The 27,620-nt window shown below is 51.3% G+C and overlaps 2 protein-coding genes and 1 non-coding gene across 3 annotated transcripts; all 3 read right to left on the bottom strand.

The window, feature by feature from the left end:
• Window positions 1-295: 295 nt before the first annotated feature.
• Window positions 296-403, bottom strand: LOC116481399 (U6 spliceosomal RNA). Its single transcript, XR_004251554.1, has one exon. It is a non-coding gene; the product is annotated as a U6 spliceosomal RNA (small nuclear RNA).
• Window positions 404-2,249: 1,846 nt separating this feature from the next.
• On the bottom strand, window positions 2,250-13,683 carry LGALS4 (galectin 4). Its single transcript, XM_032173017.2, has 10 exons — window positions 13,191-13,683; window positions 12,772-12,860; window positions 10,097-10,301; window positions 8,474-8,608; window positions 5,781-5,807; window positions 5,653-5,691; window positions 5,433-5,462; window positions 4,251-4,339; window positions 3,927-4,092; window positions 2,250-3,845 (listed from the first exon to the last, which is right to left on the bottom strand). The coding sequence occupies exons 1-10, from the start codon at window positions 13,233-13,235 to the stop codon at window positions 3,699-3,701; spliced, it is 972 nt and encodes a 323-aa protein (XP_032028908.1). The 5' UTR covers window positions 13,236-13,683; the 3' UTR covers window positions 2,250-3,698.
• Window positions 13,684-15,837: 2,154 nt separating this feature from the next.
• Window positions 15,838-26,320, bottom strand: ECH1 (enoyl-CoA hydratase 1). The gene is made up of 10 exons (XM_032173016.2): window positions 26,203-26,320; window positions 25,793-25,997; window positions 25,561-25,649; window positions 17,861-17,985; window positions 17,726-17,774; window positions 17,475-17,539; window positions 16,860-16,930; window positions 16,691-16,762; window positions 16,265-16,415; window positions 15,838-16,125 (listed from the first exon to the last, which is right to left on the bottom strand). The coding sequence occupies exons 1-10, from the start codon at window positions 26,252-26,254 to the stop codon at window positions 16,021-16,023; spliced, it is 984 nt and encodes a 327-aa protein (XP_032028907.1). The 5' UTR covers window positions 26,255-26,320; the 3' UTR covers window positions 15,838-16,020.
• Window positions 26,321-27,620: the final 1,300 nt, after the last annotated feature.

Genomic DNA, 27,620 nt, shown 5'->3' with positions numbered 1-27,620 from the left:
TTTTTTTTTTTTGAGACGGAGTCTCACTCTGTTGCCAGGCTGGAGTGCAGTGGCGCGATCTCGGCTCACTGCAACCTCTGCCTCCCGGATTCAAGCGATTCTCCTGCCCCAGCCTCCCGAGTAGCTGGGATTACAGGCACCCGCCACTATGCCCGGCTAATTTTTTGTATTTTTGGTAGAGACAGAGTTTCACCACGTTGGCCAGGCTGGTCTCAAAAACTCCTGACCTTGTGATTCGCCTGCCTCGGCCTCCCAAAGTGTTGGGATTACATGCGTGAGCCACCACACCTGGCCAAAACATATGGAACACTTCATGAATTTGCCTGTCATCCTTGTGCAGGGGCCATGCTAATCTTCTCTGCATCATTCCAGTTTTTAGTATATGTGCTGCCGAAGTGAGCACTATTTCTTTATTTTATTTTAATATTTTGTATTTTTTTAGAAACAGACAGAGTTTTGCTCTGTTGTCCAGGCTAGAGTGCAGTGGCTTGATTATGGTTCACGGCAGCGTTGAACTCCTGGGCACAAGCCAACCTCCTGCCTCAGCCTCCCTAGCAGCTGGAACTACAGATGTTTGCTACCACATTTGGCTTACTTTTTTATTTTTTGTAGAGACAAGGTCTCGCTATGTTGCCCAGGCTGGTCTTGAACTCCTAGGCTCAAGCAATCTTCCCACCTCATCTCCCAAAGTGCTGGGATTACAGGCTCATGCTGTCGCACCCAGCCATCATTTTATTTACTTATCCATTTGAAGTAAATTGTAAACACCAGTATTTGTCATCCCTAAACATTTCAGAAGTACATCATTAGCTAGAGTACAATATTTGTTTACGATTCTTTCCTTGTGGTAAGCTTTGTGGAAAGATTCTTTGTTTATATCGGTGAAATGCACAAATCTAAAATGTACAGTTGGCTGGGCACAGTGGCTCACACCAGTAATCCCGACATTTTGGGTGGCTAGGGCAGGAGCATTGCTTGAGCCCAGGGATTCGAGATCAGCCTGGGCAACATAAGGAGACCCCCGTCTTTACAAATATATATATTTTTAATTAGCTGGGCATGGTGGTGCACACCTGTGGTCCCAGCTACCTGGGAGGCTGGGGTGGGAGGATCACTTGAGTCCCAGAGGTTGAGCCTGCAATGAGCTGTGATCACACCACTGCACTCCAGCCTGGGCAATAGAGTGAGATCCTGTCTCAATAAAAACAAAAATAAAAAGAGAATTTAATAAAATAAAATAAAATATACAGCCAATGAGTTCTAACAAATGCACAGAGCTGTGTGACCTAGGGTATGGAACATATCCATCACTCCAGAAAGTTGCTTTAGACATGCAAACATTTAAACTTAGTTTGAGTCATGCTAATAACCGGTTTTACAGCATTTTATTCAATTAACAATATAGAGGGTTTAATTCATCACTTCATGGTTTGTCCTGAAGCTTGCTAACCCATTACATCAGAAAGCCAACCCAGCTAATTTGAAAGTGGATGAGTCAGGCCGGGCGCGGTGGCTCACGCCTGTAATCCCAGCACTTTGGGAGGCCGAGGCAGGTGGATCACGAGGTCAGGAGATCGAGACCATCCTGGCTAACACGGTGAAACCCTGTTTCTACTAAAAATACAAAAAAATTAGCCAGGCGAGGTGGCAGGTGCCTGTAGTCCCAGCTACTCGGGAGGCTGAGACAGCAGAATGGTGTGAACCCGGGAGGTGGAGTTTGCAGTGAGCCGAGATGGTGCCACTACACTCCAGCCTGGGCAACAGAGCAGGACTCCGTCTCAAAAAAAAAAAAAAAAAGTTGATAAGTCAGTGTCTGGTGAATAAGTCAACACAAGAGTGAATAAAGAATAGATGGATGAATGAAAATGTAAAGAAATCAGCCAGGGGCAGTGGCTCACGCCTGTAATCCCAGCACTTTGGAAGGCCAAGGTGGGCAGATCACGAGTCAAGAAATCGAGACTATCCTGGCCAACATGGTGAAACCCTGTTTCTACTAAAAATACAAAAATTGGCTGGGCTTGGTGGCACACGCCTGTAGCCCCAGCTACTCAGGAGGCTGAGGCAGGAGAATCACTTGAACCCACCAGGCGGAGGTTGCAGTGAGCCGAGATCGCATCACTGCACTCCAGCCTGGCGACAGAGCAAGACTCCATCTCAAAAAAAAAAAGAAGGAAAGAAAGAAGAAAAAGAAAGAAATCAATGAATGGGCCAGGCACGGTGGCCCACACCTGTAATCCCAGCACTTTGGGAGGCGGAGGCAGGTGCACCACCTGAGGTCAGGAGTTCAAGACCAGCCTGGCCGACATGGCAAAACCCTGTCTCTACTAAAAATACAAAAATTAGCTGGGCGTGTGGCGGGTGCTTGTAATTCCAGCTACTCGGGAGGCTGAGGCAGGAGAATTGCTTGAACTGGGGAGGTGGAGGTTGCAGTGACCTGAGACCGCACCATTGCACTCCAGCCTGGGTGACAAGAGCAAAACTCTGTCTCAAAAAAATAAATAAACAAAAATAAAAACATGAAATCAATAAATGATGAAACCAGCAAAAGAGTGATTTGATGAAAGCATGGTTGGGTGGACAGATGGAGAGATGAAAAGATAAATGAATGGATAACTTTCCAGCTTGAGTTGGAAAAAGGTTGGAAAAAAATAGACAATGAAGAGATGAATGGATAATTGGATAGAAAGAGATGGAAAAGTTGATGAATTGCTGAATGGAGGGATGAATGGGCATATGGAGGACAAATGGATGAGTGTGATGGAAAGTAGAGAATTACATGGACAAATGGAGGGATGAATAAATGAATGGATGGACGAAAGTTAGACTTTGTAAGGATGGCTGAATGAATAGACAGATAGACTGGTATATGGTTAGATGTTTGGATGGATGGAGAAGATGATGGATGGTCAGATGCATGGGTGATGGATAAAAGGTTGAATGAAAGAATGGATGGACAAACAGCTGGATAGAGCTAGACAGACTGGTGAGTAGATGAACAGTTGCATGTTTGGATGAATGGGTGAATATATGGTTGATTGGATGTTTGGAGAGATTGACGATGAGATGATGGGTGCAGAGGTAAATGGATGGGTAGATGGATAAAGGGTTGGATGAAAGGATGGTTGAACAATCAGCTCAATGGATGGATTGATGAGGTCTAGATGGTTGGATGTTTGGTTGATGGATGGTTGGATGGACTTTTGGTTGGATACATGGAGAGATTGATGGATATTGGGATACATGAGTGGAGAGATGGATGCATGGATAGATGGAACAACAGGCTGTATAGTGGTTAAGTGTGCAGATCTTTGGGAGCCAAGCTGGATTTGAATCCTCCTTCTGCCTTTTATGCACTGTGTAATTTGGGCAATTTGTTTGATTTTCCTTTGTTTCCTCATCTGTTACAGAAGGATGATAATAATTGTTTCTACCTCTTGGGGTTGCTGTGAGAAGTGAATGAGCCCTAAATCAGTGCTTGGGGCATAATCAGGTTTATGACGATGGGAGGATGGATGGTCAGATGACTGGAAGAATGAGGGATAGATGAAGTGCATGACTGAACCAAGGAAGGGAAGAGTAGCGGGGAAGCAGATGGAGACACATACTCATGAGATGCCCTCAGACATTTTATTAGGGGCTTAGAAAGGAGTCCTAGGGGATCATTCTGTTTTCCCATGAGTTATGGCCCCAGGAATAGATTAGATCTGGACATAGGACAAGGTGACATCACCCTGGATTTCCACTGTGTCCACCCTCTGGAAGGCTGAGAGGCGATGGGCGAAGTCAAAGAGGTGCTGGCCATTGGCGTAAACCTTGAATCGATCCAAGCCACAGCGAATGGACAGCTGCAGGGAGAGGGGCGGGCGTGAGGCCAGGGCCAGGACTGAGGCCCTGGAAGGAAGTGGGAAAAGAGAGCTCAGACTCACATCAAAGAACTGTCCAGGACCAAATGGGTTGTGGGTGATCTTCCTCTCCTCGGATCCCCACGAGCCATTCAGAAGGCTGTTCCGGACCACAGTACCGTCGCCCATGCGGGGATTAATGTGCAGAGCTATGTCCCCTGAGGAGCCGACCTTGAAGTTGATGGCAAAGCTGGGGACAGAGAGGGAGGGGGGAGTCAGATGGAGTCCAGTGGGGAGGGGCCTGTGGGCTGGACCTCTGAGTCCCTAAAGGAGGAGGGGACAGAGGGTCTAGACTGTTGGGTCTGAGGGAGGAGGGGGCTGGGGGTTCCCACCTAGTCTACGTTATACCTCTTGCCTGTGGGGGGCACATAGCCCTTGATGATGATGGTTCTTCGAGCTGTGAGCCCTCCTTGCAGCCTCCCGAAATATGGCACAGGCTGTGGGAAGAGAACGGGGGGGTCCCATTCTCTCTCAGCTTAGCAGGCCAGATGTGGGAAGAAATTTTATTTTTCTTTTCTTTTCTTTCCTTTCTTTTTTTCTTATAAGAGATAAGGTCTTACTCTGTCACCCAGGCTGGAGTGCAGTGGCATGATCAAGCCTCACTGCAGCCTCAAACTGCTGGGCTCAAGCAATCCTCCCATCTCAGTCTCCCGAAGTGCTGGGATTACAGGCATGAGCCACCACGCCCAGACTTGCAGGAACAAAGGAATAAATTTTGGTTTTTTTAGGCAGAGTCTCCCTCTGTTGCCCAGGCTGGAGTTGCCCAGGCACAATCTCAGCTCACTGCAACCTCTGCCTCCCAGGTTCAAGCGATTCTCCTGCCTCAGCCTCCCTAGTAGCTAGGATTACGGGTGTGTGCCACCACACCTGGCTAACTTTTGTCATTTTAGTAGAGACAGGGATTCATCATGTTGACCAGGCTGGTCTGGACCTCCTGACCTCAAGTGATCCACCTGCCTTGGACTCCCAAAGGGCTGGGATTATAGGCATGAGCCACCGAGTCCGGCTAAGAACAAATTTTCTTTTTCTTTTTCTGTTTTTTTTTTGAGACGGAGTCTCACCCTGTCGCCAGGCTGGAGTGCTGTGGCGCTATCCCAGCTCACTGCAACCTCCGACTCCCTGGTTCAAGCGATTCTCCTGCCTCAGCTTCCTGAGTAGCTGGGATTACAGGCACGCACCACCATGCCTGGCTAATTTTTGTATTTTTAGTAGAGGCAGAGTTTCACTATGCTGGACAGGATGGTCTCGATCTCCTGACCTCGTGATCCGTCTGCCTTGGCATCCCAAAGTGCTGGGATTACAGGGGTAAGCCACCACGTCCGGCCCAAGAACAAATTTTCTGAGAGGCCCCACTCCTCCTGGAAAACATCCCCAATCCCTTCCGCTCCCTAAACCTGACCACGACCTCTATCTACCCTCCCCCTACCTCCCACTCTAAACACCCTCAGCCCACTCTCTTTCTGGCTGTCTCAGGTTCCCCGGGGATCCATGCCCCCTCCCCACCCATCCATCTGTTTCCCCAAGCCATACCGGGTTGAAGGTTGGGGGTCCTTCCATGGTCTGTGAAGTGAGGAAGAAGCGATATTATTCTCCAGGAGTCAACAGATATCTATGACACACCCATGAGACTCTGGCGTTTCTCTAGGTGCTGGGTTAGTACACCTGGGGCTGCAACCCCTCTTAGCTCCCCCTACCCCAATTCTCACCATTCCCACTCCCCACCCGGGGGCCTCCCAACCCTCCCACTCACAGGCAGGCTGCTCAGCTGTTGATGGCAATGTCCGGGACCCTGAACGATAGACAGAAGGCAGGAAGGGTGAGAGGGGCTGAGGGACCCCCACTAGGGGGGAAGACCCTCATCCCTCAGCAAGTACTTACAGGGAAAGGTGGCATCATCGGGGGTCCCTGTGGGCACAGAAAGAGAAAGCGGTTATGAGAGGGTCCCCAGATTTGGGACTGAAAGATGTTGAGGGTCCCTGCCCTGGGGTGACCCACCACCACCAGCACCACTGTGCCAGGGAACTCTGGCATCAAAGGGTGGCACCCCAATCACAGATTCACGGAGAGGGGCACCCCATGTTCGGGGATTGCTGATGCCCAGTGAGTCACCCCAAAGCTTTAGGACAATGCTTGGTCCATTTCATTCTCTGTGCCTTTCCCCGTGCTGTCTTCCTGCTGTCCCGGGGCCCTCACTCGCTGATCTTGATCTCAGTTTCTGCCTCTGTCTCTGTGTCTCTGTCTCTCTCTCTGTCTTGGCCACACCTCAGTGCAGGGGCTTCCTTCTGCCAAACACCTTTATTTATTTTATTTTATTTATTTGAGACGGAATTTCGCTCTTGTTGCCCAGGCTGCCATGCAGTGGCACGATCTCTGCTCACCTCAACCTCCGCCTCCCAGGTTCAAGCGATTCTCCTGCCTCAGCCAGCCGAGTAGCTGGGATTACAAGCATGTGCCGCCATGCCCAGCTAATTTTGTATTTTTAGTAGAGACGGGGTTTCTCCATGTTGGTCAGGCTGGTCTCAAACTCCCGACCTCAGGTGATCTGCTCGCCTCAGCCTCCCTAACACCTTTAACTTTTACTCTCTCTCTTTCTCTCTGTTACCTCGTCTTTTCTCCTCCTTGTAATTAACTCCTTTCTGCCTTGACTTCTATTCTCAGCCAGCTATTCCGAAGGCCTTTTAAAAGTAGCTTTATATAGCTGGGCGTGGTGGCAGGTGCCTGTAATCACAGCTACTTGGGAGGCTGAGGAAGGAGAATTGCTTAAACCTGGGAGGCAGAAGGTGCAGTGAGCTGAGATCACGCGACTGCACTCCAACCTGGGCCACAGAGCGAGACTCCATCTAAAAAACAAACAAACAAACAAACAAAACAAAAAATGTAGCTTTATAAGCCGGGCGCTGTGACTCACGCCTGTAATCTCAGGACTTTGGGAGGCTGAGGTGGGTGGATCACCTGAGGTCAGGACTTCAAGACCAGCCTGGACAACATAGGAAAATTCCTCCCCTCTGTCTTTACAAAAAATTTAAAAATTAGCTGGGGATGGTGGTGCGTGCCTGTAGTCCCAGCTACTCAGGAGGCTGAGGTGGGAGGATCGCTTGAACCCAGGAAGTCAAGAATGCAGTAAGCTGTGATTGCACCACCACACTCCAGCCTGGGTGACAGAGCCAGACCCTGCCTCAAAAATAATAATAATAATAATAATAATAATAATAATAATAATAATAAAATAATAATAATAATAATAATAATAATAATAATAATAATAATAAAATAACATTGAGAAACTCAATTTAATTATATGTTATTTATTTTTAATGATGGTGTTAAGCAGCCTCTTGGGAATTCGTTCACGATCCTGTGTTCTTTGCCTTTCCTTATCCTCACTTCCTGACTCACCTTACACACTTCCTCCTACTCCAGGAAGCACTGCCTTCCTGACCCATGACTAGTCAAGCCCTTCCTTTAGGCTCCCAAACCTCCTGCATACTCCATATCCCAGCCCCGACCCTTCTGCCTGTGCCCTCCCTATCACAGCCCTGACCATTTCTGGGCTGTCACTCTCTGATGCCATGTCTGTGAGCCCAGTGAGGTGAGGGCCCAGAGATATCTCAGTCATTCCTGTCTCCAGCCCTGCCTAGCCCAGGGCCTGACCCCTCTGCCTGCCTCCACCCACCCCCTATCCTGGCCCTGATCCCTCTGCCTGGGCCCAAATCCAACTGCAACCCTTCAGCCTGGGCCCAAACCCAACTGCAACCCTTCAGCCTGGGCCTCCCCGTCCTGGCCCTGATCCCTTGCAGTGATGGGTCTGTCTTCCCAGTGGGCTCCCTTGATCATCACGGGGCTCTTGGCATCACTCAGCAGAGGGAGATACTTGGGAAATAAATGAATGTGGAACGCAGCTGGGCACCATGGCTCACACCTGTAATCCCAGCACTCTGGGAGACTGTAGCCAGTGGATCACTTGAGGCCAGGAGTTCAAGACCAGCCTGGCCAACATGGGGAAACCCTGTCTCTACTAAAAATACAAAAATTAGCCAGATGTGATGGTGGGTGCCTGTAATCCCAGCTACTTGGGAGGCTGAGGCAGGAGAATCGCTTAAAACTGGGAGGCAGAGGTTGCAGTGAGCCAGAATCACGCCACTGTACTCCAGCCTGGGCAACAGAGCAAGACTCCATCTCAAAAAGAAAAAATAGACCAGCTGCGGTGGCTCACGCTTGTAATCCCAGCACTTTGGGAAGTCGAGGCGGGTGGATCATGAGGTCAGGAGATTGAGACCATCCTGGCTAACACAGTGAAACCCCGTCTCTACTAAAAATACAAAAAAATTAGCCGGGCGCGGTGGCGGGCGCCTGTGGTCCCAGCTACTCGGGAGGCTGAGGCAGGAGAATGGCGTGAACCTGGGAGGCGGAGCTTGCAGTGAGCTGAGATTGCACCACTGCACTCCAGCCTGGGCAACAGAGCGAGACTCCGTCTCAGAAAAAAAAAAAAGGAAAAGAAAAAGAAAAAAAAAAAAAGAATGTGGAACTGAATTTAGAAAGGAAGGACGCGAGAAGGGATGGGACCCTCACACCTGGCGCTGGGTGGGCTGGCCTCCGATGAAGTTGATTGATTGAAGTTGCAGATCCCCATCCACCTGCAGGTGGGTGACCATCTGTAGGGGAAGCCGGTGCCCGTACTCATAGAAGGGATTTCCATTTACCACCACCTGGAGGGCAGAGATGGGGGGGTCAGGAGTCAGCACCTATGATCCTGGGAAGGTACAAACAGGAAGTAAGGGCAGGGCGCCGTGGCTCACGCCTCTAATCCCAGCACTTTGGGAGGCTGAGGTGGGTGGATCATTTGAGATCAGAAGTTCGAGACCAGCCTGGCCAACATAGTGAAACCCCATCTCTACTAAAAATACAAAAATTAGCCAGGCATGGTGGCTGGTGCCTGTAATCCCAGATACTCGGGAGGTTGAGGCAGGAGAATCGCCTGAACCCGGGAGGTGGAGGTTGCAGTGAGCGGAGATCACGCTGCTGCACTCCAGCCTGGGCGACAGAGCAAGACTCTGTCTCAAGAAAGAAAAAAAAAAGCAAGGAACAGGGATCTTTTTCACTGGGAGTCATTAGTCTTGGGGATGAGCTGGGACAGCCTCAGCATCAGGAACCTTGGAGTCCACAGCTCAGAGGTCAAGCTAAGGTCAAAAGTCAGCTCACTGGCCGGGCACAGTGGCTCATGCCTGTAATCCCAGCACTTTAGGAGGCCAAGGTGGGGGGATCATTTGAGATCAAGAGTTCGAGACCAGCTTGAGCAACATAGCAAGACCCCGTCTTTACAAAAATATACAAAAATTAGCCGGGCGTGGTGGTGTGCACCTAGAGTCCCAGCTACTCCGGAGGCTGATGTGAGAGGATCACCTGAGCCCGGGGAGGCTGAGGCCGTAGTGAGCTATTTGCATCACTGCACTCCAGCCTGGGCAACAGAGCGAGACCCAGTCTCAAGGGGGGAAAAAAAAGTACACGTTTTGCAAAAAACACAAAGTGGTAGGAGGAAATACACATGAAATGTATTACAAGGCTCTCAGCAGTAGGGTAATGGGACTAAGGAAAAGCGCTAAAAGAGGATTTTTTAAAATAGGCAGGAAACAAGGAAAAAGAAAAGTTGACATAAAAAGTGGGGATGGAAAAAGGAAATAAATGAAGGAGGGAAGGAGAGAGAAGGAAGAGAGGAGGGAAGTGGGGAAGGAAGGAGGGAAGGAAAGAGGAGAGAACAGAGAAAGAGGAAGGAAAAAGAGGAAAAAGAAGGAAGGGGCTGGGCGCGGTGGCTCACGCCTGTAATTCCAGCACTTTGGGAGGCCGAGGAGGGCAGAACACCTGAGGTCGGGAGTTCGAGGCCAGCCTGGGCAACATGATGAAACCCCATCTCTACTCAAAATACAAAAATTAGCTGAGCATGGTGGCACGCGCCTGTAATCCCAGCTACTCGGGAGGCTGAGGCAGGAGAATCTCTTGAACCTAGCAGGCAGAGGTTGCAGTAAGCTGAGATCGTGCCACTGTACTCCAGCCTGGGCAACAGAGTGAAACTCCATCTCAAAAAAAAAAAAAAAAAATAGAAAGAAAGAAAGAAAAGGAAGGAAGGCGGGAAGGAAAGAAGGAGCCGAGATGGCGCCACTGCATTCCAGCTCAGGAAACAAGACAGAAAGCAGGCAGACCTTGTAGTGCTCAGCCAGGACTATGAAGACCAGCTCGAAGGCGGCGCCCTTTTTGAAGGGCATGCTCCTCTTCCTCTCCTCGCTGCCCCACTTCCCACCCTGCAACGTGTTGAAGACCACCTTGTCCCAGCCGTCAAACCGCGGATTGAAGTGAAAGGCGATGTCTGAGCCTGGGTCCTGCCCCACCACAAAGTTCACGAAGAACCTGGCGGGACATGAAGAGCTTGTTCCCCTGGTGCCACCTCCCAGTGCCTGGGGGCCCCCTCCAGGAAGCCCTCTCCCCGCCACCCTGTCCCAGGGCTCCCTGGCCCGTACCTCAGCACCAGCTCTGAGGGGCACCCTTGGCACTGTGGGCCACAGCGTGGAGGGGACCTGAGTTCTGAGGGGGGCAGACTCCCACCACCACACCTTCGCCTCACAGCCTTTCCTTCCTTTTTTTTTTTTTTTTTTTTTTTGAGATCGAGTCTTGCTCTGTCGCCCAGGCTGGACTGGAGTTGGAGTGTCGCGATCTCAGCTCACTGCAACCTCCGCCTCCTGGATTCCAGTGATTCTCCTGCCTCAGCCTCCCGAGTAGCTGGGATTACAGGCGTGCACCACCATGTCCGGCTAATTTTTGTATTTTTAGTAGAGACAGGGTTTCACCATGTTGGCCAGGCTGATCTCAAACTCCTGACCTCAGGTGATCCACCTGCCTTGGCTTCCCAAAGTGCTGGGATTACAGGTGTGAGCCACCGTGCCTGACCTTTTTTTTCTTTCTTTGAGACAGGGTCTTGCGTTCTTGCCCTGTCCCCCAGGCTGGAGTGCAGTGGCCACGATGGTGGCTCACTGCAGCCTCAACCTCCTGGGTCAACTGATTCTCCTGCCTCAACCTCCCTAGTATCTGGGACTACAGGCACATGCCACTATGCCTGGCTTTTTTTTTTTTTTTTTTTTGTAGAGACAGGGTCTCACTATGTTGCCCAGGCTGGTCTCAAACTCCCGGGCTCAAGCAATCCTACCACCTCGGCCTCCCAAAGTGCTGGGATTACAGGCGTGAGCCACCACGCCCGGCCAGGCTGCCCTATTTAAAGGGACAATTTAAAGGGAACCTCTGTCCGCACACACACTCCCCAGCTCCCTTCCCTCCTCATTTTCTTCATAGCGCTTAATACCATCTGACATCTTACATATTCTACATTTTTTTTTTTTTTTTGAGACAGAGTCTCACTCTTGTTGCCCAGGCTGGAGTGCAGTGGCACAATCTCGGCTCACTGAAACCTCCACCTCCCAGGTTCAAGTGATTCTCCTGCCTCAGCCTCCTGAGTAGCTGGGATTACAGGCATGAGCCACCATGCCCTGGTAATTTTGTATTTTTAGTAGAGACGGGGTTTCTCCATTTTGGTCAGGCTGGTCTCGAACTCCCAATCTCAGGTGATCCACCTGCCTAGGCCTCCCAAAGTGCTGGGATTACAGGCCTGAGCCACCACGCCTGGCCTGGACTTATTTTTTATGTTTCCCCTACTAGGACGTCAGCTCCACGAGGGCAGGGGTCTCTGTCCTGTTCACTCCTCCATCCCTAGTGCCAGGACACAGAGTGGGCACTCAATGAAGAAGTAAACAATAAATAAATAAACAACAGGCTGGGCAGGGTGGCTCACAACAATGCCTGATCCTCCCAGCACTTTAGGAGGCCAAGGCTAGAGGATCGCTTGAGCCCAGGAGTTCAAGACCAGCCTGGGCAACATAACAAGACTTTGTCTCTACAAAACAAATAATAATAATAAATAAAAAATAAAAATTAAATTAGTTGGGCACGGTGGCACATGCCTGTAGTCCCATCTGCTTGGAAAGATGAGGTAGGAGGATCACTTGAGCCCAGGAGTTGGAGGCCGAAGTGAGCTATAATATTGTGCCACTGCACTCCAGCTTGGGCAATAGAGCAAGACCCTATCTCTAAGGAAAAAAAGTCCTATGAGGCCAATTATTATCAACGTGTTAAGGCCCTTTTTAAAAGCTAAGACTGGGCCAGGCGCAGTGGCTGTAATCCCAGCACTTTGGGAGGCCGAGATGGGCGGATCACTTGAGGTCAGGAGTTTGAGACCAGCCTGACCAACATGGTGAAACCCCGTCTCTACTACAAATACAAAAATTAGCCAGTGTGCTGGCACATGCCTGTAATCCCAGCTACTCAAGAGGCTGAGACAGGAGAATCGCTTGAACCTGGGAGACAGAGGTTGCAGTGAGCCAAGATCATGCCACTGCACTCCAGCCTGGGCGACAAGAGCAAAACTCTATCTCAAAAACAAAAAACAGAAAAGAAAAGAAAATGAAGCACAGAGAGGTATAGTCACTTTCACCCTTTCACCAACACAGAGCTGGGGAGTGGCAGAGCTGGGATTTTAACTCGGGGACCCGGCTCTGAGCCTGTGATCTGAATTCCTGCCATCGCACCCATCAGCTTCAGTCTAATGTCCAACTCAGGGGCTGCCTCTCAAGGTGAGCCCTCCCTGAACCTTCTGGTCCCCACGTCCCCACTCCTGATCTGCCCCAGGCTCGCCTCTGGCTATTGGGTGGGGCAGAAAAAGAGTCCCCTCTCCACCAGGGTGGGGTAAGGGCAGAAAGCCCCCAACAGCCAGGCCCAGAGCACCCTGTTGGAAGTCCCCTGCCAGCCCGACCTGGCTTGGGGAGGGTCTTACCGCTTCATGTGCTCGATGGCCACTCCTTGGATGTAAACAGACATTCCCACGTTGAGCCCGCCCGGGATGGGCTTGTAGTAAGGCAGCGTCTGGAGAAGAGACCTGGTGAGGGGACTCACAAGCCATCTGCATCTGCCTGTTGCAGCCTTTACCCCTCCCAGAAAAGCCCCCCAGTCCCTTAAGCAGGGGAGAGGAAACCATGGGGGAGGACCAGGTTGAAGATGACGAGGGCCAACAGTTAGACGTGGACACGGAGGTGTCCTGAGGTCAGGGTAGGAGTAAATCGAGGGTCGGGGTCAGCTTTGGGTAAATCAGACCACAGAGTCAGATGGGCCCCCCCGGGATCAGAGTGGGGAAAATTGGTGTGAGGGCTTATGGACGGAGCTGCGGGCGGGGCGGGGCCTGAGCCGGCGTCTCACCGGGTTGTAGGTGGGCTGGTAGCCTGGTGCGGGGACATAGGCCATCGCTCGAGGCTGCGCTAGTGGCTGGTCCTGTGAGAAGAGCTGCAGGAATGGGAGATGGTGGCAGATGGCAGGCGGTGGTGGCTCTTATACCCAGGGTAAGGGCGTGGCTGGCAGGGGAGGGTCCACAGGGCTCCTCTTCTGGGACTCTCAGGCTGTCGGCTTCTCCTAGAGCGCACCCTAGTCTCGCTTCCCTTACCAGCTTCCCTGGTGACCAGCCAGGACCCAAATCACCTGGGTCCCCTCCCCTAGGCCCTCCTGCAAAGAGGAAGTGCTCATGAACTTTGGCCCTGCCAGGGCCTTATCAGAGCCCATAAAACCCTGCCCAGACTTCTGTTGGCAGAGGGAGGGTGAGACCAGGCAGGGCAGGGCAGGGCTGCAGGAGTGATCCAGGACAGGTGGGCAGCGGAGGAGAACGTGGAGGAACTGTGAATTCCTGCCTCTCCCAGCAACTGTGAAGGGACCTACGTTGATTGCGTGCCCACTACACGTCTTTACCACGTACGTTGTATTGTAGAGAGAGTGGTTTAGATTACTAGTGTGTGGAGCCAGAGGTTCTGGGTTCAAATCCTGCCTTTGCCACTTCTCAGCTGTCTGATCATGGGTCAGTGAATTACCCTCAATTTGCCCATGTGCTCATCTGTAAAATGGGAATAGTAGTAGTATCGGCTGGATGCAGTGGCTCATGCCTGTAATCCCAGCACTTTGGTTGGCCGAGGTGGGTGGATCACCTGAGGGCAGGAGTTCGAGACCAGCCTGGCAAAATCTCAGTCTCTACTAAAAATACAAAAATTAGCCAGGCATGGTGGTGGGTGCCTATAATCCCAGCTACTTGGAGGCTGAGGCAGGAGAATCACTTGAACCTGAGTGGTGGAGAGTGCAGTGAGCCGAGGTCACGCCACTGCACTACAGGCTGGATGACAGAGGGAGACTTTGTTTAAAAAAAAAAAAAAAATTCATAAGAGAGGAAACAAGTATTGAATAGCTATCAAAATATTTTAAAAATGAATTTGTGATCCAGTAATGCCTGTATGTTATTAATCTGCCAAATAAGAAGATCTAGCTGTGGGTCCAACAGCTACTCAGAAAAAAAAAAAACAAAAACAGTAGTATCAACCTTGGGCTGGGTGTGGTGGCTTGTGCCTACAATCCCAGCAATTTGGGAAACTGAAGCAGGAGGACTGCTTGAGCCCAGGAGTTCAAGACCAGCCTGGGCAACATAGTGAAACCCCATCTCTACAAAAATAAAATAAAAATTAGCTGGGCATGGTAGCACACATCTGTATTCCTAGCTACTCGGAGGCTGAGGCAGGAGGATCGCTTGAACCCAGGAGTTCAAGGTTACAGCAAGCTATGATCATGCCACTGCACTCCAGCCTGGGTGACAGACTAAGACCCTGTCTCTAAAAATAACAACAATAATAGTCATAATAATAATCATAATAGTATCAACTTCATAGAGTCCTTGATCATTAAGATAATAAATGCTCAGAACAGGACTTGGCATACAGAAGTCATTAACTTAATGCTTGGTCTCTTGCAGTTATTCCAGAGATAAATCCAAAAGATTGGGATGATATACGGATAAAAAAACCCAAAGTTTTTGGTTGGTTTTGTTTGTTCATTTTTGAGACACAGTCTTGATCTATCACCCAAGCTGCAGTGCAGTGGCACCATCTCAACTCACTGCAACCTCCACCTCCCAGGTTCAAGGGATTCTCCTGCCTCAGACTTCTGAATAGCTGGGATTACAAGCGTGCCCGGCTAATTTTTGTATTTTTAGTAGAGACCAGGTTTTGCCATGTTGGCCAGGCTGGTCTCAAACTCCTGACCTCAAGTGATCCGCCTGCCTCAACCTCCCGAAGTGCTGGAATTACAGGCATGAGCCACTGCACCCGGCCAGAAACTCCGAAGTTTTTTGGTTTTGTTTTTTCTTTTTTTGAGAAAGAGTCTCGCTCTGTCACCCAGGCTGGAATGCAGCAGCCTGATCTCAGCTCACTACAACCTCGCCTCCTGGGTTCAAGGATTCTCCTGCCTCAGCCTCCCGAGTAGCTGGGACTAGAGGCACCTGCCACCACACCCGGCTAATTTTTGTATTTTTAGTAGAGACGGGGTTTCACCATGTTGACTAGGCTGGTCGCGAACTCCTGAGCTCAGGCGATCCACCTGCCTCAGCCTCCTAAAGTGCTGGGATTGCAGGTGTGAGCAACCGTGCCCAGCACTCCAAAGTTTTAAAGAAATGAGGCTCAAGATTTGGTAACAAGGGAATCCCAGCCAGATGCCAGCACCAGATCCCATGTGCTGTGCAGTGAGAGGTGCCAGGCAGGGCACGAACACCACCCTCAACCCCAGGGCAGGCAGGGAGACCGGGAAGCCTTGCAACCCAGAGGGAGCCCAGCAACTTTTGGTCACTCCCTCCGCCCCTGGCTTCCTTGTGGCCCTCGCCTGCCCGCTGCCAGTCGGAATGGCCATCACCTCCATGCCACCCATTCCCATGCATCCAACCTCTAGCCCCAGCCTTCAGGACTGCGGTCTCTGGAGCCCCCAGGTGCATCCCAGCCCCTCCCACCTCTCCTCTTTCCAAGAAGCGCACCAGGTTCTTTACTGTGCTTTATTGTTTGTGGGGTGAAGATAAGGCCTTGGGCCTTGAGAAACTCATTGTCATAAAGTTATAAACTGGGACACTGGGCGAGAAGGCATAGAGACAACTGTCATCGCCCATCCTCCCTTTCTGCGGATGGGCGGGACAAGGCCAGCCCCCTGGCTGGGACCTGGGACGCGAGGGCTCTCAGAGCTTGGAGAAGGTGACGCTTTTCAGTTCCTTGTTCTCAGTCGTGGCCTGGACCGACTTCATGAGGTCCTGGGTCTGCAGCATGCTCATGTTCCAGGACGCCTGATACCCAGGGCGTTGGGAGGGAATGAGGAGAGAGATTAACAGGGGCCAATCAGGATAAAGCATGTGAGCACCCTGCACCTTGGTTGGCCGCCTGGGGTTAGAGGAGGGCTGTGATTGGTCAGAGTGTGCGCCTTACCACGTAGTTGAGGCTCTCGGCCACCGAATGGTCACGGGAATAGAGCAGGTTGACCTTGGTGCTCTGCACCGCCACGGGGCTCTTGCTGGAAATCTCGGCCGCCAGCGCTAAGGCAGCATCGAGCATGACCTCCTTGTCTGGGAACACCCGGCTGCAGCGAAAGAGATCAGGGACCGGGTGGGCTGGGAAGGGCTCTCTCCTCCAGCCTCCTGCAGATGAAGAAGTGGCCACTCACAGAGGAAGGCCCAAGACCCAGAGAAACAGCCCAATCAGAGCAGGAGGCTGACCCCACAATAAAGAAATGACCTCACCAAGAAAGGATGCCACTTGGAATTCTAGAGCGAGGAGACAAGGGGACCCGGAGAGGTCTCCAACCCTCCAGGCCTGGCTGCCCCCAGCACGGAGCTACCAGGGCCATGGCTCTACCTGACCAGCCCGCTGCCCAGGGCCTCGTCAGCCATCATCTTGCGGGCGGTGAAGGCCAGCTCATTGACCAGGCTGCAAGGAGAAGCGTGCATCAGGAGGCGGCTGCCACCCCGGGACTGGGACATGCTCTGGGGTCCCCCGCCCACGCCCCCACACTCCCTGCACCCACCTCTGGTTCCCGATGACCTTGGGCAGGCGCTGCAGTGTTCCTACATCGGCAGCCAAACCCACGTCCACCTCCTGGGGGAGGAATCGGGTCAGTGTTTGGTTTCTGCCCAATACTGTGCCCCTCGCAACATCAACGTCCATGAAATTTCATGTTTTCTAGAGATTCCCTCCCCACCTTCACCCCAGTGACATCCTCCAAAGTCCCATTCCATTGCCCAGGCAGCTTCTTGACTCAGGCAAGTTCCTTTAACCTAGAATAGGGCCCACCTTCCCACTCACGCGCCCTCCCATTCCTTCAGGGCAGCTCCACCTATCATGAGAGAGGCACCCTCCTCACCCTACCTGAGACCCCTTTACCGCATCCCCCGGCTCCATGCTGCCTCCCACCCTCACCAGTATGGCCCCAGGAGCAATCTCTGCCTCTGGCACCTGCCAGCCTCAACCCCACCCCATACTTTACCCACTCACAACTTCACCTCTTGACTTCCTCTATGGGCAAGGCTTACTCTGTCGGGTTCAACTCCAACTCTTCCATGAAGCCCTCGAGGCTCACTCCAGGCCCCCCAACCCCACCTCACTGCCCAGCTCTAAGCAGGAGCTTGGGAGGATGACTCACCTTCACCTGGAAGAAGGCATCCTGGGCACAGTACCGGATGTCACAGGCGGTGACGAGGTCCACACCTAGGAGGTAGAGGCCAGGGATGCTGAAAGACCACCAGAGCCAACCCCGCCTCCCGGGACGTGGGACTGCCTCTTGGGACAGAGTCTGGCCCATGACAGAGCTGAGGCTGGATGCCAGTGGCCGCAGCATCGGAGCAGCAGCCCAACCCGGGGAGCACCCTAGCAGGAGGACAGCTGCAGTCTCACCTCCACCAATGCAGCCCCCGTGGACGGCAGCAATCACGGGCTTGGGGCACTGAGAGGGAACAGGAAGAGTGGGGTCAGGGTTGGCCCAGGGGAGGCGGGCATGGAGAAGGATGCCCTCTAGCCCCCTAGAGTCACCTTCTCGATGACGCTGAATGTCTCCTGGTATCGAGTGATGATGTCACGGAGGTACCAGCTGATCCGGGCCACATCATCTCCTTCGGGCTGCAGGATGTCCGAAGCCATGTCCATCAGGTCAATACCTGGTGAGAAGGCATGAGAGAGCTCACCCAGGCTCCCAGGCCCCACCCTTTGACTCAACCAGGGATCAGAACCCACGCACAGCAGGTTCGAACCCCAAAACCACCAAGGCGGAAAAAAAACTCGCGCAGGACTTGGTGAGTGATTGCATGTTGGGTAGGAAGGAAATAAAAGCTGGTATTTGTGGCGTCATTGCTCAGTGAATCCTCACAACAACCCTACCAGCTAGATCCTATTACTATTTGTGTTACCAATGGGTAAACTAAGGCACAGAGAGGTTAAGCACTTGCCCAAGGAGGTCACACTGGCTGGTAAGTAGTGAGTAGTGAACTATTTAAATTAACTCATTAATGTTTTTAGAGACAGGGTCTCACTCTGTTATACCAGCTACAGTGCAGTGGCACGCTCATGGCTCACTGCAGCCTCAAACTCCCAGGTTCAAGCAATCCTCCCACCTCAGCCTCCTGGGTGGCTGGGACGGTGCCCAGGCTGCTCTTGAACTCCTGGGCTCAAGCGATCCTCCCGCCTCGGCATCCCAAAGCACTGGGATTACAGGTGTGAGCCACCATGCCGCGCCAGAAGTGGGATTTTAAAATCTGGAACCATGCAGCTGGCTCCAGAGGCCATGCTTTTCCCTAAGATGCCAGACAGCCTGGGACTCAAGGTCTGCAGTGTGAGCAACGCAGTCAATGGTGGTGATGTTGCCTGAGATGAGAAACATCTCACGATGCAGCAATTTCCGTGGCTCCAACTTCAAGATGATCCCGAATCTGACCTCTCCTCCATCAGTTGTTCTCCATGAGCCCACCCTGCTCTCCCTGTTTCCACCTGTGTCCCCAGTCTGTTCCCTACACGCAGTCAGGGGGAGCCAGTGGACACCTTCTTGGGTCAGACCCTCTTTTTTTTTTTTTTTTTTTTTAATTTTTTGTTTGAGACAGAGTCTTGCTCTTGTCGCCCAGGCTGGAGTGCAGTGGCATGATCTCGGCTCAATGCAACCTCCCCCTCCAGGTTCAAGCGATTCTCCTACCTCAGCCTCCCGAGTAGCTGGGATTACAGGCGCCCGCTACCATGCCCAGCTAATTTTTGTATTTTTAGTAGAGACGGAGTTTTGCCATGTTGGCCAGGCTAGTCTCAAACTCCTGACCTTGTGATCCACCCACCTCAGCCTCCCAAAGTGCTGGGGTTACAGGCGTGAGCCACTGTGCCCAGCTCAGACCCTCTTTTTCCCTCCTGTTGCTCTTAGAGCAAAATAGAACGTCCTTGTCATGACTACCCTGCGTGAACACTGTTCCCAACCTGTTACTCTGGGCACACTGGCCTCCAACTGTGTGTGTGTGTGTGTGTGTGTGTGTGTGTGTGTGTGTGTGTGCGCGCGCGCACGCGCACACGCGTGGACAGGGCTGCTGCAGTGGAACAGAACTTTCTCATTGAGAAGGTGACCTTGAGTAAAGACCCGGAGGAGGAGAGGGAGGGAGCCAAGGACCTTTGGGCTGAGAACCATCCCTCCCTCTGCAACAGCCACAGACTGACTCCTTCACTTCCTTCAGCTATAGCTCAAAGGTCACCTCCTAGAGAGGCCCTCCCTGGCCAACCTGGCTCAACAGTGGCCCCATCCCCCGCATCCCGACCCCGCCTCACCTCTGGGCTGCATGGCTGCTATCCTATAATTATGTCCTTATCTGCTTGAGGGCCTGACTCCCTTTCTAGAACGTGAGCTCTGAGAACGCAGGAGTTTTTGTCTTTCTGTCCACTGCTGTATCCCCTGTGCCTAGCACAGGGCCTGGTGCACACGAGCTGCCCAATAAGTGATCAATACAGACAACAGTCCCCGTCCTCATGGGGAGGCAAACAAATGAATAAAAAAGTATATTTTGGGGCTTGGCGTAGTGGCTCACGCCTGTAATCCCAGCACTTTGGAAGGCACAGGCAGGAGGATCGCTTGAGGCTAGGATTTTGAGAACAACCTGGGCAACATTGCAAGACCTCTTCTCTACAGTGAAAAAATTAGCTGCACATGAGGCTGGGTGTGGTCGCCTGTAATCCCAGCACTTTCAGAGGCTGAGGTGGGCGGATCGTTTGAGCCCAGGAGTTGAAGGCTGCCGTGAGCTATGATCTCGCCAATGTGCTCCAGCCTGGGCGACAGAGCAAGACCCTGGCTCAAAAATAAAAAATAAAAAGAAAAGAAAATCGCAGGACAGAGAGGTGAAAAGACAAGCGGAGACAGGATCCAGATCACTGCCTGAAGCCAAAGTCCCCCTTACTTTTAACCAGCATGCCAGCTACTGAGATGACAGACATTTAGCAGTTAAGAGCAAGGACTCTATAGCCAGGCAGCATGAGTTCCAAAATCCCAGCTCTGCCACTTACAAGCTGTGATTATTGGGTAAGTTTCCTGCTCTCTCTGGATCTGTTTCATCTTTAAATGGGGCTTATAGAAGAACCTGTCTTGTGGACTGTGATTAGAATTAATTAATATGTTTAAAGTGCTTAGAAAGGGGCGTGACACACCATGAGTGCTACATAATTGTGGCCAACTTTTTCTTTCTCTAATTAGTAGTTCTACTCTATCACTGGGTCACGGCGTGACCCGCAGTTTCTTCTTTCTGGCCTTCGGGGTCTTGCTGCTGAAAATAACATGAGACGGCCACATTCAGCTGGGAGCTGAAAGATGAAGGACCTGGGCCCGGCACAGCCACAAAGGAGCCCCATCTTTCTGTTCTCAGACATGAGCTCTATGAGAGCAAGGGGTCAGGAATGGGGGCTGCCTCCCGTTTCCACATCTCCAGCACCCAGGAGGGGGCTCTGGCACTGGACTGTGTCACTGAATGTTTGTCAAATGAATGAACAAATGAACAAGAGGAGGAACACAGGGAGATGCAGAAAGAAAGCAGGAGGCTGGGCGCGGTGGCTCATGCCTGTGATCCCAGCACTTTGGGAGGCTGAGGCGGGAAGATCACTTTAGATCAGGGGTTCAAGACCAGCCTGGGCAACATAGCAAGCCCCACCTGTACAAAAATGAAAAAGCTAGCTGTGCATGGTGGTGCAGACCTGTGGTCCCCGCTACTTGAGGGGTGAGGTGGGAGGATGGCTTGAGCCCAGGAGGCCAAGGCTGCAGTGAGCTGAGATTGCTCCACTGCATTCCAGCCTGGGTGACAGAGGGAGATCCTGTTTCAAAAAAGAAAGAATGAAGGAAAGAAAGAGAGGGAGGGAGGGAGGGAGAGAGGAAGGAAGGGAGGAAGGAAGGAAGGAAGAGAGGAAGGGAGGAAGAGAGGAAGGGAGGAAGAGAGGAAGAGAGGAGGGGAGGAAGGGAGGAGAAGAGCAAGGAGAGGGAGGAGAGGGAGGGGAAAGAGGGGAGGGAGGAAGGGAGGGGAGGGAGGAAGGGGAGGGAAAGAAAGAAAGGGATCTGGGAAGATGTTAATGGACAAAACAGAAAGAAATAGTTTACTGTCTGTCTTCCCCACTGAGTTGGGAACGCCATGACGACAGGGCCTGGGACTGTCCTCGTCACAACTGGGTTCCCAGCACTAGGCTCTGGGCCCTGTGCAGAAATCAGTGTATGAAATATTTTGCTTCTGGTTTAGTCCTAAAGGGCCAACCCTCCCAGGGACAACTACATACTCTGGCTGGACAAGAAACAAACAATTATCTGAAGGTACTGGGCAGATTCTGGAGGGAGTGACCACTTAGGAGAGTGGCAGAACACGCTCTCCGTGTTTTTGAAAATGGTTTTGAAAGCTTTCAGCCTGAGGGCAGACTGAAATTGTGCTTGAAGAGCCATAGGATAGAGTCCAAGCTGACCATAGGTGCCGGGAAGTGAGGGGGCATATTCCAAAAAGGGGACAGCCAGAGTGAGGAGTCCCGAATTCTGTGTATCAACTCTGCCTAATTTCTTGCTGGCAGATTTATGTTTTTGTTGTTGTTATTGTTGTTGTTGTTTTGACATGGGCTCTTGCACTGTCACGCAGGCTGGAATGCGGTGGCACGATCACAGCTTACTGCAGTTTTGACCTCCCTGGTTCAAGCCATCCTCCCACCTCAGCCTCCAGAGTAGCTGGGAGTGTGGTCATGCATCACACCCAGCTAATTTTTGTTAGAGACGAGGTCTCAGTTTGTTGCCCAAGCTGAAGAATTGGTTTTTAAATATTTTGCTGGGGGTGCATGTATGGTCTGTAAATCAGCAAGAAGCCAGGCACAGTGGCTCACGTTTGTAGTCCCAGCACATTGGGAGGCCGAGGCAGGAGGATCACTTGAGTTCAAGAGTTGAAGACCAGGCCGGGCGCGGTGGCTCACGCTTCTAATCCCAGCACTTTGGGAGGCCGAGGCGGGCGGATCACGAGGTCAGGAGATCGAGACCACAGTGAAACCCCATCTCTACTAAAAATACAAAAAAATTAGCCGGGCATGGTGGCAGGTGCCTGTAGTCCCAGCTACTCGGAGAGGCTGAGGCAGGAGAATGGTGTGAACCCGGGAGGCGGGGCTTGCAGTGAGCCGAGATCGTGCCACTGCACTCCAGCCTGGGTGACAGAGCGAGACTCTGTCTCAAAAAAAAAAAAAAAAAAAAAAAAAAGAGTTGAAGACCAGACTGGGCAACATAGCAAGACCTCATCTCTACAAAAAAATAAAAATGAAAACAGAAAAACCAAAAAAACTAATTCCAACTAAGCTACCAAAACAGGAAACTCAACACTCTTTGGAATGATATGATAGAATCCAGAGTATCCACATCTTACTCCTATATCCCAGTATCCAAGAAACAATCCAAACTAACTCAAAATACAAAGAAACAGGAAAGTGAAGCCATTTTCTTTTTTTTTTGAGACAAGAGTCTCGCTCTTGTCACCCAGGCTGGAGTGCAATGGCGTGATCTAGGCTCACTGCAACCTCCACCTCCTGGGTTCAAGTGATTCTCCTGCCTCAGCCTCTCCAGTAGCTGGGATTATAGGCGTGCACCACCACACCCGGATAAGTTTTGTATTTTTAGTACAGACGGGGTTTCACCATGTTTGCCAGGCTAGTCTTGAACTCCTGACCTCAAGTGATCCACCCGCCTCAGCTTCCCAAAGTGCTGGGATTACAGGCGTGAGCCACCGAGCCCGGCCTGCCATTTTCAAGAGAAAAGATGATAAGGAGTCTGACCCCAAGATGACCCAGATGTTGAGATTAGAAGACAAGGATTTTTTTTTTTTTAGACAGAGTCTCGCTGTGTCACCCAGGCTGGAGTGCAGTGGCGCCATCTCGGCTCACTGCAAGCTCTGCCTCCCAGGTTCACGCCATTCTCCTACCTCAGCCTCCCGAGTAGCTGGGACTACTACAGCTACTCGGCTAAATTTTTTTTTTTTTATTTTTAGTTGAGATGGGATTTCACTGTGTTATCCAGGATGGTTCGATCTCTTTTTTTTTTTTTTTTTTTTTTGAGACGGAGTCTTGCTCTGTCGCCCAGGCTGGAGTGCAGTGGCACGATCTCGGCTCACTGCAAGCTCTGCCTCCCGGGTTCACGCCATTCTCCTGCCTCAGGCTCCCGCATAGCTGGGACTACAGGCGCCTGCCATCATGCCCGGCTGATTTTTTTTGTATTTTTTTAGTAGAGACGGGGTTTCACCATGTTAGCCAGGATGGTCTCGATCTCCTGACCTTGTGATCCGCCCGCCTCGGCCTCCCAAAGTGCTGGGATTACAGGCTGGTTTGATCTCTTGACTTCAACATCTGCCTGCCTTGGCCTCCCAAAATGCTGGGATTACAGGCGTGAGCCAACACGCCCGGCCAGAAGACAAGGATTTTAAATCAGTCATTATAACTATGCTCAATGGCAGGAAGAAAAACATGCATGACAAAAAATATATAACTGACCAGGCACAGTGGCTCACGCCTGTAATCCCAGCACTTTGGGAGGACGAGGTGGGCGGATCACTTGTGGCCAGGAGTTCAAGACCTTCCTGGCCAAAATGGTGAGACCCCGTCACTACTAAAAATATAAAAATTAGCCGGGTGTGGTGCCAGGTGCCTGTAATCCCAGCTACTCGGGAGGCTGAGGCAGGAGAATGGCTTGAACCTGGGAGGCGGAGGTTGCAGTGAGCCGAGATTGTGCCACTGCACTCCAGCCTGGTCAACAGAGTGAGACTCCTTCTCAAAAAAAAAAAAAAAAATTAACCAGGCCTGGTGGCGGGCACCTTTAATCTCAGCTATGCAGGAGGCTGAGGCAGGAGAATTGCTTGAACCCAGGAGGCAGATGTTGCAATGAGCCAAAATTGCATCACTGCACTATAGCCTGGGTGACAAAGCGAGATTCTGTCTCAAAATAAATAAATAAATACATAAAATAAAATATGAACCAAATGGAAACTGGAGAATTGAAAACTACAATATCTGAAATTTAAAATCAGTGAGTGGTAGCTGGGCACGGTGGCTCACGCCTGTCATCCTAGCACTTTGGGAGGCCTAGGCGGGTGGATGACCTGAGGTCAGGAGTTTAAGACCAGCCTGGCCAACATGGTAAAACCCTGTCTCTACTAGAAACACAAAAAATTAGCCGGGCGTGGTGGCAGGCACCTGTAATCCCAGCTACTTGGGTGGCTGAGGCAGGAGAATCACTTGAACCCAGGAAGCAGAGGTTGCAGTCAGCTGAGATTGCGCCATTGCAACAAAAGCAAAACTCCGTCTCAAACAAAACAAAAAATATCACTGGATGGGCTTTACAGGAGGATAGAGATGACGAAAGAGTCAGTAATTGTGATTAGTGGAAATTCACCAATCTGTAGAACAGGTCAGTGGGTCAATCCAAAGATCTAACTGACCAGTAACTGGAAATCACATAGTGAGTTGAATAGTTGCACGAAAGCATGTTATTATATTATATGCTGACATAGCTATAGACTGAGAGGTTAAGCATGTTGTTCATGGATGGAAACCCAGACTTCAGAGCCTATGATCCCATCGCGTTCTGTTGGACTAATTTTCATATTTGAATGTTTAAAGTAAGCCTTTTTTTAAAAAAAAATGATAGGGCTGGCCACGGTGGCACCTGCCTGTAATCCCCACAGTTTGGGAGTCTGAGGTGGGAGGATCGCTTGAGCTCAGGTATTTGAGGTCACAGTGATTTATGATTAGGCAACTGTACTCCAGCCTGGGTGACAGAGAAAGATCTTGTCTCCAAAAAAAAAAAAAAAAAAAAAACAGATAAAAGTGTAAGTTAGGGGCTGGGAGCATTGGCTCATGCCTATAATCCCAGCACTTTGGGAGGCTGAGGCCGGCGGATCATAAGGTCAGGAGATGGAAACCATCCTGACCAACATGGTGAAACCTCATCTCTACTAAAAATATAAAAATTAGCTGGGCGTGGTGGCCTGCACCTGTAGTCCCAGGTAGGACAATTGCTTGAACCTGGGAGGCGGAGGTTGCAGTGAGCTGAGATTGTGCCACTGCACTCCAGCCTGGCAACAGAGCAAGACCCCATCTCAAAACAAAACAAACAAAAAAGTGTAAGTTAGAAGCTGCTTAAAACCCTAATTAAGAAGCACTGCTCCACTGTCTATTGCCAGGAGCTAGGAAGGCTGGTAGGGTGTGTGAAGAGCGTCTGGTACCTGCAGTGAACATTTTTCCTGCACCAGAGATCACCACCGCCCGACAGTCAGCGTCTCTCGAAATCTTGTTGAAGCACTCTACCATCTCTCTGTGAAGCAACGAGTGAAGGGCTACAAATGGGGTGGGAATATCCTGCCCTCATGTCCATCTTCCCACAACGTTCCACTTTCACCCAGTCTCGCAAGCCCCGCCTCCCCCCGCAGGCAGGCCTCCAGGATCTGCAGGTCAGACCTCCAGAAGACCTTGTTCATGGCATTCCTCTTGTTGGGCCGGTTGAGCTGGACATGCAGAACATGTTTCTGCGCCGACGTCACACGAAGGGACTCATAGCTGTGATCTGGGGCTTCACCGAGGGCTACTCCGGAAGCCTCCTGTGCAGAGGAGCCAGTGAGGCGAAGGGTAATACTGAGTCCCGGGTAGTTGGAGGCTGTCAGTCCTGGGGAGAAAGGAAGAGGCTTTGATGACTCCAGACTGCAAGATACAGGCCTATAGAATTAGGGAGTCCTGCAAAAGGGAGCACACGTACCCCTGAATTTAGGGGACTCGGGCCCTTCGTGACCCCGGATAGGCCTCCCCGTCCTACATCTGCTATAACAGCACGACAGCGCGACGCACCCCCCATAAGTCAAGAGGTGACTCACGTCGGGTCAGTAGGTCGCGGAGTCCGCGAGAAGCCACTATCCCCGCCGCCATCACCGCCGCCTTCGTCTACTGCGTTGGGACGGAGTAACCTGCCAGTTAGCGGAGGGGGCGGGCACAAAAGGTCGCCATGTTGAGCGAGGGCACCGATGCCGCAACCTGACAGGCAATGACGCCGTTCTCTCCGCCATCTTTCCTAAGGGCAGCCGAGTTCCGGTTGCCTTACCTAGTTAGAGCCAGGCTCAGAAATGGACCCTTTGCCCCAGTGGGAACCTGGCCAAAGAAAATAGCTCCTGCAATAGCGTGAACCCGGGAGGCGGAGCTTGCAGTGAGCCGAGATCGCGCGGTTGCTCTCCAGCCTGGCGACGGAGCGAGACTCCGTCTCAAAAAAAAAAAAAAAAAAAAAAGGAAAGAAAACAGCTCGCGCTAAAGTTCATCACACAGCTGTTTCATAATGGTGGCATAATTGGCGACAGCTGAAATGTCCAAGGACATAATGGCAGCGGAGCTTGTAATCATGCATGTATATGTCATGTTAACTAAAAATAAAAGAAAACTTGCAGTACTGTGAGTTTACTCACGTAAAGGAATGAGTACAGACGGGTCAACATTAAGCGCTGACTGTATAATATGAACTCCCACCAGGAGGTCGTACTATTTCCTACTATATGCAGAGGAAACTGGCCCAGGCACGGGAAGACACTAGGTTCAAGGTCGGTGGGCTTCAGAAGGGCTAAAGCAGGATTACCTGGCTCCAGAGTTCCAGTTCTTAGCCCGGCGCGGTGGCTCACGCCTGTAATACAAGCACTTTGGGAGGCCGAGGCAGGCGGATCACCTGAGGTCAGTTCAAGACCAGCTTGGTCAACATGGCGAAACCCCATCTCTACTAAAAATACAAAAATTAGCCGGGTGCGGTGTCCGGCACCTGTAATCCTAGCGTGAAGAGAATGGCTTGAGCCCAGGAGGCGGAGGTTGGAATGAGCAGAGATGGCGCCACTGCACCCCAGCCTGGGCGACAGAGCAAGATCTCAAAAAAAAAAAAAAAAAAAAAAAAAATGTTCGTGTCCTAAAAAAAAAACAAAAACAAAAACAAAAACAAAAACCACACAACGAAATTCCCTTGGGAAAAGCCAGCTACCAAAAGGCATAAAAATTACTGTAAAACTGCTGGCCGGGCGCGGTGGCTCACGCCTGTAATCCCAGCACTTTGGGAGGCCGTGGCGGGCAGATCACGAGGTCAGGAGATCGAGACCATCCTAGCTAACACAGTGAAACCCCGTCTCTACTAAAAAAAATACAAAAAATTAGCGGGGCATGGTGGCGGGCGCCTGTAGTCCCAGCTACTCGGGAGGCTGAGGCTGGAGAATGGCGTGAACCCGGGAGGCAGAGCTCGCAGGGAGCCGAGATGGCGCCACTGCAC

This window comes from Hylobates moloch, unplaced genomic scaffold (assembly GCF_009828535.3).
Source record: "Hylobates moloch isolate HMO894 unplaced genomic scaffold, HMol_V3 SCAFFOLD_13, whole genome shotgun sequence".
NCBI classification, from domain to species: Eukaryota; Metazoa; Chordata; class Mammalia; order Primates; family Hylobatidae; genus Hylobates; species Hylobates moloch.
This window is presented reverse-complemented; position numbering and strand designations above follow the sequence as displayed.

What these genes read in the sequence shown, in the direction of transcription:
- ECH1 (XM_032173016.2), bottom strand. Translation starts at nt 26,254, where the DNA reads ATGGCGGCGGGGATAGTGGCTTCTCGCGGACTCCGCGACCTACTGACC. An exon ending in CGGGGGCTGCATTGGTGGAG is followed by an intron (nt 17,540 to 17,725) that starts GTGAGACTGCAG and finishes TCTACCTCCTAG; the next exon opens with GTGTGGACCTCGTCACCGCC. An exon ending in CCGAGAGCCTCAACTACGTG is followed by an intron (nt 16,126 to 16,264) that starts GTAAGGCGCACA and finishes CCTGGGTATCAG; the next exon opens with GCGTCCTGGAACATGAGCAT.
- LGALS4 (XM_032173017.2), bottom strand. Translation starts at nt 13,235, where the DNA reads ATGGCCTATGTCCCCGCACCAGGCTACCAGCCCACCTACAACCCG. An exon ending in CGATGATGCCACCTTTCCCT is followed by an intron (nt 5,692 to 5,780) that starts GTAAGTACTTGC and finishes TCTATCGTTCAG; the next exon opens with GGTCCCGGACATTGCCATCA. An exon ending in GACCCCCAACCTTCAACCCG is followed by an intron (nt 4,340 to 5,432) that starts GTATGGCTTGGG and finishes CTCTTCCCACAG; the next exon opens with CCTGTGCCATATTTCGGGAG.